Here is a 13,229-nt window from a genome sequence, read left to right as displayed (position 1 = left end):
TGCTGAAGGGAAATTTTGCTGTTCCTTGTCTTGCTTATTCACTTTACTGGAAGTTATTAAAACTAAAGCATGTAGTTCATTCTTTTAAAACTATGAACTGGCTTTGAAAAGGCCTTTTATGTAAAATCAGTAAATAACTATATTGCAGATACACCTACTGTTTTATATACATATATCCACAGAACTGGTAATTATCATCAAGCATCTCTAAGTGTTCAAGTATCTGAAGAACTCTAAAATAATTTATTATATTTAAAATGTAAGTGACCTACCAAGTAAATTCCATATAATGGAAAGATCCTTCTGTAGGATAAATTACTGATTTAAAAGGAGGTGGACTGATTTGTACTATCTCTAAAACTCTCTCATGTGGTGGATAAACCTTAATACATAGATTTATGTTGAAAGGAATGTGCTTAATTTTATGTGAATGTGTAATTGGCAATGATTCAGATTTTTCACAAAAGCGAAATCAAATTAACTCAAACGTAGGCACTGCTCTCTCCCTCTGGCTTGGATCCCTTGCAACTTCTACCTTCAAAGGGTTGGCCCTGAAATTTTATTTTTTGTCTCTGAGGGGTGTGATGGGAATGTGTATTATGCAATTGATTTCTTTGCAGATCATACTCTTATCTCTCACAGGCAACAAGGAAATTATACTTCAGGGTTTATTTTTAATTAAATGCTGTAGTTGAATATTGGATTTTACAACGGTGCTGAACAAAGACCAATGTTTTCTGGTGTAGCTTCGCCTTAATTTTAAAACAGATTGATTAAAACACATTTTTTACTGTTTAAAATGAATACAGAAATAGTTCAGTCCAATAAACTTAAACTGATGCAAGTCCTTTGCATTCACAAAATATAATAAGTATACCATGGGTGCTGGTTTTATTTATGATTTCCTTTTTACTTCTCATCAGATATGCAATTAATAACTGACAAAGTACATCCAATAGAAAAGGTCCTAGGAGTCAGAAGTAGAAAAAGATTTCTCTGGGGCATTCTAAGAATGACTGAGGGTTCTTGTTTTGTTCTGTTTTTTCAAGTGCCAATTGAATTCAAGAAAAAAAAAGAAGCTATTGAGAGACCAGGTTAAAGGAGAAAATTCTTTCTGAGGGTTCTCTTAGGTAGAGAAGGACTGATGATCACTCACAGAACAGAATTTTTCCCATCATCCTTGTGGAAATCTTGCTAGTTTACTACCACCCCGTGTGCTTGGGCTTAAAAAAACCAAACAGTTATTTTAAAAGGTGCTGTTCTCTGATAAATTCACAGAGAAATAACTGTGGTAAAAAATAACAATAATGTCATGGATTATCTGTAATGGCTTCTTTAATAAAGGGCTTTGAGATTTAGTGACAAAAAATTACTAACTTGCCAAGATGACTGTTTCGGTCCATAAAACCAGTTCATAATGGGTTCTCTTCCAGGTGCCAATAAAGTAGGCTGTAATGGGGGTGGGTACCACAACCATGCAGCATCCCTGTGGGAATGGACTTGCAAACTGATGTTGTCCTAATATTCATTGTTCACAACAGTCTTAACTTTTAGAATTTTTGAACTATAGGGGAAACCTCTCCTTCCTTCATCTCCTCTTCCTCACACAAAGATCTCCATAAATTGAAAGCTGTTTTGAGTATCTTTGGTGCTTTTTCTATTCAAGGTCATAGTTTCTTCTCGTTTTATTTACATACTCCACAAAACTGCAATTAGCTAATCTTGCTTTTTGTTCCTGCTGAAATGCATGAGATCCATTAACCTCAAAATGGTAACTATTGGCCCACCTTATATGAATAAATTAGGACAATCTAGTTTTGGTACAATAAGAAGAAGCCAAAACTTCTCACAGATCTGAAACCAGATTTGTAAACTTTTTGTAGGTGATGATGCATTGTGTATATTTGTCAGAAGTAAAAAGACAAAAGTACCGTGTCTCTTCATAGTAACTCTAACCTCACATATATTAATGATATTAATGTGGGCTCTTAAGCCCATAACTCTCTATGATGCTTCTAATATTGCTGAGCCAAATGCTTATCGATACATATCCTTTTTGCAATTTTAAAAGTAAAGAAGCTAGCATAACAGTTCAGTGGCAAGCGTACTGAAGCCAACAGCCTAGCTATTTCCTTATCATAAAACTGTATGCGAACCCTGATTCAACCTCATATCACAAGCAAAAGGTTTTAGCATTGCTTGTCTATGCCAAAAGGCATCACAGGACTACAAGTATTTATGATAAATCTGTACAGATATGACACTTCAAAAGATCATAAGAGTTATTTAGAATAGAATAGAATAGCATAGCATAGCATAGCATAGCATAGCATAGCATAGAATAGAATAGAATAGAATAGAATAGAATAGAATAGAATAGAATAGAATATTTCAGTTGGAAGGGACCTACAACGATCAACCTGACCAATTCAGGGCTGACCAAGTCAAAGCATGTTATTAAGGGCATTGTCCAAATGCCTTTTAAATGACAGGCTTGGGACATCGACCACCTCTCTAGGAAGCCTGTTCCAGTGTCTGACCACCCTCTCGGTAAAGAAATGCTTCCTAATGTCCAGCCTAAACCTCCCCTGATGCAGCTTTGAACCATTCCCATATGTCCTATCGCTTCATACCAGGAAGACGATATCGGCACCTCCCTCTCCACTTCCCCTCCTCCGGAAGCTGTAGAGAGCAATGAGGTCACCCCTCAGCCTCCTTTTCTCCAAACTAGACAAACCCAACGTTTACTCCTCATAGGACATTCCTTCCAGAGTTAGATTTCTGTGGTATACATCCCAGGAATAGGATGGGCCTTTCAGTCATGATTCCTGAACTAATACCATGATATCCTCTGGCCTCTGCCTGAACTGAGTGTCTGCAGCTGAGCTGCAGAGTAAGACAATATGTGGGTGGGTGGCTGCACAGAGGTGTGTAGATATATGGAAGAGTTCTTAAGGGTCTCTTAAGAAACAACTTGTTATTTCTAAATGCAATGTTTAAAATTATTTGTTAAATTTGCCCCTGTTAATTAGCTGTTTTAACATCATGCTAGTTTTCTTAATGACTTGTTGCCTTTAGGGTACATTGTTTGAAGTATCATTCCCTCTTTCTCTCCTACAACCTTCTCAGCCAGACTGTATTGTCCACAGCGTGCAATGGTGTTGACAGAAAAACCTTCAATGAATCATGAGAGCTTGGGAAGGGACTACAGCACAAGAGAAGACCTGGGGAGTCCAGTCTGTAAGTCTATTGGGATAATCCCTCAGATTCCATGGAAATAAGCAAAATGCTCCAGAAGTCAGAAGAGCAATGCCAATTTGAACCAATTGAGATTCTGGCTCTTTATTTGTGATGAGGGGATAGATTGATGATAAGTGGTATTTAGGTTTGATGTACAGGTGCCTACAGGTAGAAAATAATTTTTAAGAGGCTGATAGGAAAGTTATCAAGAGATTGAGCTGTACATGGATCAAAACTCTTTTCCTTTCCACTGGCGGTTTGAAAAATTATTTATGCTAATGACTTTTGACATAACAACTATGTTGGGAGAGGAAAAAGAAATTGTTAATATCCCAATTAGAATTTCAGAAACAAAAACGTACAATTAGGTTTTTGTCGCAGTACAAGAAATGTTCAATCACGCTTAAGCAGACCAACTTGGATGCATGCTTTTTATTAGGCAACAATATAAGCAAAGCTATACCATTTTTCAACAGAAGCCTAAGTCCTCCAGTGGAATGGAAGTGCACAGGTTTGTTGTTTTGCAATGTTTCTTAGCACAGTTTTTCATCATGGATTTATGCGCTGATGTGGAAAAATCAAGCAGACTTCTTGATTCATGTTAACATTTACGGCACTTAATGGAGGGGTAAAATAAATAATTAAATATCGCAATGAATTACTAGACATGGCAAGAAGGATTTGGGATGTGGTTGGCTTCTTAACCATGTCTTTCTGCTCACCTCCTTCAGGCTTGACTGGTCCATCAGACATCACTTTCCTGAGGGCTAGTTGGCTTTGGTCTTTGTTGTCATTGGCTGGTGGAGGCAGATTGTCAGACTGAGTTCTTTGAATAGGGAGGACTCCTGCTATGCTGTGTCTGTGCTGCTTCCTGGCATGATTAGACTGACCGCTTTTATATGCTGCTGTGGCAGTGTGGGTGAAATGGAAACCCAGAGTATGTATCCTCAGATGGAACCAGCTTAAATGTTATTCATGCAAACAGAAGTGTTTTTTTCTGTATTTAAATAAGTAGTGTTTTCAAACACCGAAGAGACACCACATGCACAGCATTAAAGAGTATTAAAACTGGCTGTTTCTTTATTAATGATGGTGAAGACAAGGGAAATAATTTTCCCCCAGTTTTTGCATTATACCATGGTAAATTTATGGCATATCAACAAATCCTGAAGACAAACATAATGATTCCACAGTCAGAGAGTTTTAATTTGCCATCAACTAAACCCTCAGCTAGCAATCAGATACTGGTCTGAAGTATACTCTAGAGAACAACCCTTTTGAAAAAGGAAAATGGAAAATTTTTAATTTATTAATCTATTTAGAGTTGTCAGATGAAATCTATCTTGACCCTTAATCAATCCATGGAACAAAAATTACTAGAAAAATTGAACTATGACACCTGACTTAGCTCTCAACTCCCTTTGACTTTGCTAATTTGATAACGCTGTTGAAATCTGATGTTGTTAATGGCTTTGTGTGTTTAATGATTTTGCATTTAATGTGTTTAATGTTTTTGTCTATTGCTGTTCTGCTCATCACTAACATGATTTTATCTGAGATATTAAGAAGGTTGCCTTATCTTTCCTTTCCAAAAAAAATTAGATATTTACAGTTGTGTTTCAAAAATAGAAATCTCAGTCATGTAGTTAAAAAACTTTTTTCTTTAACTTTAAATCTTCTTCTGTGTATATAGCACTGTCCTTCCTGATTACTACTTATAGATATATCTTGTTGTTAATGTGCTCTCAGTACTTGTTGTGTGCAACTTGAAGAGCTGGCAGCCGCATCTCTGCAGGTTTTGATTATTTCATTGGTAGTTATATAGTGACATCAAAACACCACCACACAATGGAATTCTCTGTGAGTCATGCACAACCATGGTTGACATCATGGACCATGAGTGAAGGGACTGATGGAGAAACAGCCAGTTTCACTGCAGTCTATATAAATTAAAATAAATAAATAAATAAAGGACTTCTAAATACAAGAGTATATTGTAATTATATGTATTCACACACAGGCACACAAAGAAAGACATTGAACAGAGTGAGCACAGTGTGCCAAGAACAGAAAAAAAATAGCCAAAAAGGGAAGGACAGCAGGGAAAAAGGCAACAGATGAACATTAAGCTGCCATGCTGAGGAATTTATTTGCGTCTTTTACTTGGTTGAAGGCGAAGCTGTTGGACAGCTGCTTCAGCAGCGGCGATGGCTGCCCCAGCGTCTTCAAGGTGAGTTTGAGTGACGCTGGTTTTGCTTTGGCTGCGAGATGGACCGTGAGAGCGTAGATGTCCTTCAGAGGAAGATTTGGAGCTCCCTGGACTGCTGTGGGATTTCTCAATGGTGGGCACCTGCATGTCTACCAAGAAAATGAAGCAGCGTAACTGTTGTATTTATTAAAAAAAAAAAAAATTAATTTTCTTTCTCTTGACTGGCCTTTCTAGCTACATTCCAGAACAAGGAATAAAGATTAAGCTGTGCAATGCCATTCAAAGTCTTGGGATATATCGTGATTAGGAAACTCTTACGAAGCCTCATTTTCTACTTCCCCACTGTTCCCTGGCCCAGGGAACAATTAATTTACTATTGGGTTTCTATCACCTGTGAATCATGCCTCCTGTGCTGGTTTACACTGGTGGAATGACAGGGTAGCCTAAAGACTAATTTATTTTCCGCTTTCTACTTCCCTAGTATGTAGAGACTAACTAGCATCACTTACACTGGTACCGAATACTTAGCTAATGTTAAGTTTTATTCTAATGAATGCCCCAGTCAAAACCATAGCCTAACTTACAATAGCTTCTATACTAACCTCTAATTTCGATATAGATCTTATAAAGACACCAATCCCTAGCAAAACATTACATAGAGAAATAGAAAGGAGATGGAGCAGAGTCTTATCACTCTGAGGCTCTCATCTGGATGCTATTTGGGATGGGTTTTGCTTTGACATGACATACATTGTGTTTTAAGTGAGCAACTGGTCACCAACTACTTAGTATAAAAAAAAAGTAGAGAGAAATTTCTTGGAGCTGGAGACACTGAGATCAATTCTGCTTTTGTAAACACTAGTATAATTCTACTATATCAGCTCCACCGATTTCCAATACAATTGAGATATGCTACAGCCCGTTATATTGACTGGAAATGCATACGCATTATTATAGCATAATTGTTATTCTATAAAATATTAATGTGACATTTCCAGAAGATAAAATGCCATAGAATATTTAAGGAACATGAAAAATAGAAAGCTAAATATGTATTGAATTTGGCCAAGACTACCAGAAAAATGAAAAGGGCACAGAATCTATAGTAGATGTGCAAAGCACATAGAGCTTATAAGCTGCTGTTTTAAGGACACAGTTACTCAATAAGCTGGCTGGCACTGATTGAGCCAAATTAAGCCTTGGCTCCAATGAATTAATCACTGAGATAAATACGTTTTTAAGAAAAGTGTATACAAACTTCACAGCAGTAACTTTGAGTAACTGAATAACTGAGTGACATAGCAGTAACTTAACCTGAACAGATTAACTATTTAGCATGCTCCCTGGTGTGGTTTTTGGTCATGGCTTTAGGAATGACTTGGAGGAAGCATGGCTGAGGATTGTTGCCAATAGGCTGTATAGGCTAGGGGCCCTGCTTTGTAGGAGAAGAGGTTCACATTCCATGGATGTGAACCATAATGTGCCACTTGCCAACTGGGGCATGCAAGTGGTGCTGGCCCTATTCCTATTTTTCTATTAGAACTTCCACATAGCAAAGGTTTTCCCATCATTTGGGAAAACATTTCATATTAGGTGCACCAAGTCATTCCTACCCTTGGAGGGGTCCGGGAAAATTCCGTGACTTCTGCTCTTGATGACAGATGGTTTTGGAGATTGCTGGCTACTCTGTCCAGAATGAGATTTCCCGTGATCAATGTTTTCACTCTGTTCTTTCAGAGGGTACCACCGAGGAGTGTTGTCAAGCTGAGAGACGCTGGATAACTCGATCAATACCTATAAATAAATCAAAGTACAATACATGGCCTGTATCTGATCTATTAATGATTGTGTACAGCAGAAGAGTGTACAGTTGTGTTACCAGAAGTTGCAGTCAAATGTAAGAAGTTAAGGGTGTAAGGCTGTGTGCTGACAGATTCAGGACTCTCTGCCCAGGCTCTGACCTCACCTGATATAATCCAGCTGTGATCCCAAACCCACATTTGTTAACATATTGATGTGTCTGAACTAATACATCTTCTCAACGGGACCTCAGTAAGGACTATGAGCTTAGACATAGCTCCATACCAAGATGGCTAGATAGTTTAAAGGGTAGCTTGTGAGCACTAGCTTGAAAGCTAGACTAAAAAGACATCTAGTCATTCTGCCTCTGTATAGACATATCCTAATAGAAGTTCTGGGCAGTGTTATTTTCTCCTTTTTGTCACTGTTAGTAAAGGGGCAAATAATTTGATATTTGTTTTTTGTAAGGTCTTCAATAATATGAGACGGACGGGTGCTTGTTGATCCTTTTCAAAAATCCACATATACAGAATTTGTAACAAAAAGAAAAGAATAGAGATACCTTTGCACTTCACTAAAATAATAGAACTCAATAGGCCATTTAGGCCTCAAAAATTCACTGGAAAAAAAAAGGGAGATGCAATGGCAATGTGGAAATGAAACGAGCAACTTGGCTAAAAAAAAAAACAACCCATTGTAGCTAAAATCTGCTCTGGACCACCTGCATTGCTAGCAGGAGTTTTGTGAGATTTCTTTAAAAAAAAAAAGTAAAAAAAAAAATGAGCATTGGGACCAATAAGGGTCCTTCCTCCCTCAATGGTCTTGCAGCTGAGAGGGCCAAGAGATGTAAAGTACTAAAGAGTCATCACAGAGTCTTGAACGAAGGAAGGGACAAAAATAGCCTTGCATTTGGCTCTAAGGTGAGAGAGTTAAAACTAGTGTCAGGCAGGGAAGTTTTAGAAGTGCTAGACAAATAAAGTGTGCAATTACCTCACGGAATGATGTTTTTGTCTGTTTGTTACAAGACCCCGAATAAAAGAAAGCCTCTTCAAGTTTAGGGATGGGGAAGTCTCTTCACAACTGATTTTTTCTAGAAGGTTAAAAGCCTTTTTTCTTTCAGCTTCATAGGTTGTATATGACCTGGCTTGGTCTGTTTGATTATCTCTCTACTTAACCTGAACAGATTAACTATTTAGCATGCTCCCTGGTGTGGTTTTTGGTCATGGCTTTAGGAATGACTTGGAGGACAGCATGGCTGAGGATTGTTGCCAATAGGCTGTATAGGCTAGGGGCTCTGCTTTGTAGGAGAAGAGGTTCACATTCCATGGATGTGAACCATAATGTGCCACTTGCCAACTGGGGCACACAAGTGGTGCTGGCCCTATTCAAGCAAGTCCTTAGGGCACAATTTGGATACCCCATATTTGATGTTACGGTGCGGTACTTCTCTGGACATCCTGGTCCTGAAATAGACTGGATAGTCCTTTCCGTTCCTTTTTCCCATGAAGAACTGTTTTCATATTTAAGTCTGAATAATTTCATAAATAAAATAGTTCTAGAGGTTGAAAATATTTGAAGGCAAATGTTTAAATCTTCCTGTAGAAGCAACTGCTGGAGCATCCATTTTCCCAATGTCATAAATAACAATGATGTAAATATTCAGTAAAGCCCTGCATTTGGACAAACATGCTGACCTCAACAAGAATGCTGATGCAGTATGCAGGAAATAAGTAATCATGTAGATGCTTCCTATACATTTATTTCAGTAATTGTTCAAATAGTGACATTGATTGCTCAGTTTTGTAGTTACACAAAGGGGAACTGGAGCTGAACTGAGTGCCTTTTTTGTGAAATTCAAATGCAGAATGAGCAGAGATACTCTGAGTTACTCTATATATGAGTGATTGATTTTCCTGGGCTTCTGTTTCTAATTATAATTCTCTTTTGTAATTTTTAATTACTTTTTTGACATCACAGTTGTTGCTGGTAATCCTGTATTATGCATGCATATGTTTGTTTATTTGCTTTTAAAAGAGAGAGCATACTTCTTCCCATGATCACTCATCTCATTTATTATTAATTACAAGACTTTGCCTTCAATCATACTTTGGTAATGATATTACTATTTTGTACTGTTAAAAATGAGACCTTGATCAGCAAGACCAAATTACTCACACTTGCAGATACTTGTGCATGTGCTAAATTATGGCTTGATGGCAGAATTTAATCCTTTAATCATTTACAAAGACTGATACCTCCTCAGCCTTCCAATGATGTGTTAAAATCAAGGCAGACAGCTTATCAGTCATAACAAGAATTCCCCATTCAGTCACTGTGAAGGCTGTTACTATCCCAGGCTCAAAAAAAATCTTAATTTTCAGTGAAGTAACATTGTGTTGAGTCCTAAATGAACTTTCCCACAGTTTATCAAGACAAAGGGAAGGCATCTTTCATGTGTAGATGAAAGAAATCATGACCATTTGTTATGAAGTCAGCAGTAAAACTGTGATGTACACAGGTTTTACTTAACACATATACCATACCTTGGAAGCGAACAGTCTCCAAATACCAGCATGCAGTTAATCAGCTTTCTAACTAAACAGGGTTAGAGAGGAGAAAATAAGATACTCACTTCACCAAGGAAGTCATTCGAGGAAAATCTATCATAATCCCAGACAGTCACTTCCAGTGTTTTCTTTTTCAGCTGCAATTTAAGTGAAAGGATAATTAACCCCATTGCCATCATAAACTTCTGATCAAGTCTTTATGGTGGTTTCTATTCAGTATCTCCTCCTTGCACCCATTTTCATAGTGACAGATAGGCAGCTTTTGTCCTCCCATCAACCTTGATCTCAGAAAAATAATTTGGGGCTATTATTTGTTATCAAGACAGATGGGCTTGTGCTTCGCCCTATTTTAGGAATTTCCACAAGTTGTTTTTGACAGAATGTGTGTCCACTACAAGAGTCTACTGATTTTTAAAGCCTCATTTTTGTATTTCTGCTTCTCTCATCATCAGATCTGAGTTGTCTGAACTCAGACATTTGCCTAAAGTGCATTTGAGTGTGAATTTCAAATCTATTATTTAAAACACCCTATTTTTTACACATTCTCATCTGTGAAGACCAGTCTTTAATACCCTAGCAATTCAGTGTAGTCAGTGGGACTCTGCAAGTGATCCAGATATGCAGGACAAGTTGTACTGTTAGGTATCAATGACAGCCACCAAACCCCATTATCTGCAGATCTTGTTAAGCATCATAGCTATCAAGCACTCTTCCTACAGGCTATGGTAATAAAAATATAAAAATTATGGTAATAATTTTTATACGACAAGATAGTGCAAGACAGCGAAGCTGTTGACCAAAGCAGCTGACCTTATTGGAAAGATTGACCTGACTCATTCTAGGGGTCTATGGGGACAGGTGGGGAGAGGATTGATTACCGATGATGTATGCTGGGGCAAAAGGCTAGCAGGTGGCTGGAGAGGCAGTAATAAATTCATGTGGCTTGAAAGAGAGAAGGACAAAATTCAGCGAAGTCAGGCTGAGAAGTTGTAAATGAAAAATTTGTTGGACACTTCCGAGCATTGCTAAGGAAAACAGGACTCTGTTCACACACTTAAATAAAAGAGGTCAGAAGCAGAAGTCTTATGTGATAATTGAGGTCATCATCCTAACAGAAGCAATGTGTCACTCACTGCTCTGACTATTAATTGGCTGCTTGGGACAGAGCGACAACAAAGAATCAAGTCATTGTTCAAAATCATAAGCCATACCATTTACTGTACATACTACACATACATTCAAAAAAAGCACTGTTTGCTATTTACCTCCACTGCCCCTTGGTTTAATGCAACACAGATTCAGACAGTCTCTTAATAACTTTAAATTGCTTTTAAATGATAATTTCATCTCATTATTATGTATTCAGAATATCTTCTGCTCCCAGTTAACTTCTGAAAAATGAGCAACTATGCAAAGCCAGTCTTTGAAAATCAAGTTTAAATCAGCATATCCTGGAAAACCCACACAAAGGGGAATTGTACTATTTTTAGCATCAACAATGTACTCTTTAAGCAGGCAACAACATGACTTGAAATCTACGATTAAAAAAAAATATATATTTGAGAGCAATTCTTTAATCTTTCTTTGTTTTATTCCTACACAATTAGGCAACATTCTTCTTAAACATTCTTTTTAAAAATATCCTGCAAAAATGAAAGAAAAAGTTGAATCAAAATATTATCTTTTGGACATCCCTTACAGAATATTTGTAAAGCTGATTTCCTTGACTGAATAAAATTCCTTTTCTTTGCTGTTCCAAGACAGTATCGAAAATGCAACGTGAAAAATAACCTGAAAAAATGAGTTGAGCAGCCACTGGCTTATGCTACATGTAGCTTCCTGGATGATATAATTTCCTGCTGGATGTTATATTAAGTATATGTATTTTTACCCTTTAAAAAAGAGGAATAGCATAAATACTTTCAGAAATGTATTGTCTCAATTGTTGCTATTTTGGGAGGACATGTTGTCTTCTTGTTTCAAGTGATGACTGTGCAAGGAAGAGAGAAGAATGTATAGATCCAGGAAAGGAAAAAAAAAAACCCAAAGATTTGAAGGATTTTTGGTGGAAAGGGAAAAATAGAGAAGATTTGCAAGTAATTGCAACCCTACTTTGCTAGGTTCTTTGCATTAGTATGATGATAAAACTGTGCTGAAAACTTGCAGTACGCTACATTTCTTTGAGATATCTATTTTAAGCCTCTGAGTTTAATAAAGCTTTTATAAAATATTATGACAACGAAAAACCATCAAAAGACCTTTATTAGGCAGAGTGCATGAAATGAGTTTCAAAAAGGAGGAAAATTTGCTTTTCTGAAGATGTATTTATGTACCACTATTGAACGCAAAGAACACTCAATGGCTAGTGATTTTAAAGGCAGCCATTATACCATCACAGCAAAGTAGGATTCTGCCTAACATCATCCAGTTTTAGGTCATGAAGCCAGAAGTTCAGATCCCCATCAGGAATTTAACTGACAGCAATACTGAAATGGGTTGCAGAAACCCACTATCCACCTAATAATGGGTTTCTGCAAGTGGGCAATGTATCAATAGGAAAATGAGAAAGTGTACCTAAAAGAAGTAAAGCAGTTTACACATGTTGTGAACATTATCTGTGTTCCAAGCATATTATGAAAAAAGTGTTACTAAGTCACAACTAATTTCAGGCTTTGCCTTGTGGAAAAATTAGGGGAAAAAAAAAAACAAAAAACAAAAAAAACAACAAAAAAAACCCAAACAAACAACAACAACAAAACCCAAACCCAAAACAAAAAAAAAACCCACCACCTAAAAGCATATTACTGCATATGAACTCCAGTTAGCTTTAGGCTGCTGTGGACAACCATCATTTAAAGAAAATGGAAGAATATGCAGAAACAGCCAATGTGAATAATATTTTATCTTATGGAAGACATAACCAATACCACACACATAGAAGTGTCTGTTTCTTGTTTTAAATGCCTGGAGAGCACTGGGTGTTGTCATGGATAATTAGGGTCTGTGTAATTAACTATGCATTACTTGAAATATTTAATCGATATTCCTTGAAAATCTCATACAACTCATGACTAGAGGAAAGAAATATTTTTAATGCAGTTTGTTTTTCTCCTGTTCTGAAAGTAAATTCTATAATTACTTCAGAAATAATATAAAAGATTGCAGTCTTTTGATATTTGATGGAGTAGATGTTTGATGCGTAGAAATGAAGGTGGTGTATTAGATCATGCATTATACTTGTATGTGTTTACATTAATATTGAACTTTTTATTGTACTCTTCTCTATATTGCTGCATATACTTCAGTACAAGGGAGGACAAAAATTCTTTTGCTAGCTCACTTAGAAACTTGCTTTCTCTTGTCCAAGATATTAAGTAAGACTTAGGTACCAATATCTTGCTGATTCATAAGAA

At 36.9% G+C, this 13,229-nt stretch overlaps 1 protein-coding gene across 2 annotated transcripts in view; it reads right to left on the bottom strand.

The window, feature by feature from the left end:
* PCLO (piccolo presynaptic cytomatrix protein) overlaps nt 1–13,229 on the bottom strand; it is a 378,538-nt gene that overhangs the window by 58,676 nt on the left and 306,633 nt on the right. For both annotated transcript variants that reach the window (XM_075144408.1, XM_075144419.1), the window contains exons 18-21: nt 9,882–9,953; nt 7,063–7,243; nt 5,404–5,598; nt 3,963–4,145 (exon numbers count right to left, since the gene is read on the bottom strand). In XM_075144408.1, the coding sequence (XP_075000509.1) occupies nt 3,963–4,145; nt 5,404–5,598; nt 7,063–7,243; nt 9,882–9,953 (631 nt within the window). The remainder of the gene's footprint in view (nt 1–3,962; nt 4,146–5,403; nt 5,599–7,062; nt 7,244–9,881; nt 9,954–13,229) is intronic.

The sequence above is a fragment of the Calonectris borealis genome, chromosome 1 (genome assembly GCF_964195595.1).
Source record: "Calonectris borealis chromosome 1, bCalBor7.hap1.2, whole genome shotgun sequence".
Taxonomy (NCBI): domain Eukaryota; kingdom Metazoa; phylum Chordata; class Aves; order Procellariiformes; family Procellariidae; genus Calonectris; species Calonectris borealis.
Note: the sequence above shows the minus strand (reverse complement) of the source record. Positions and strands in the feature narration are given on the sequence as shown.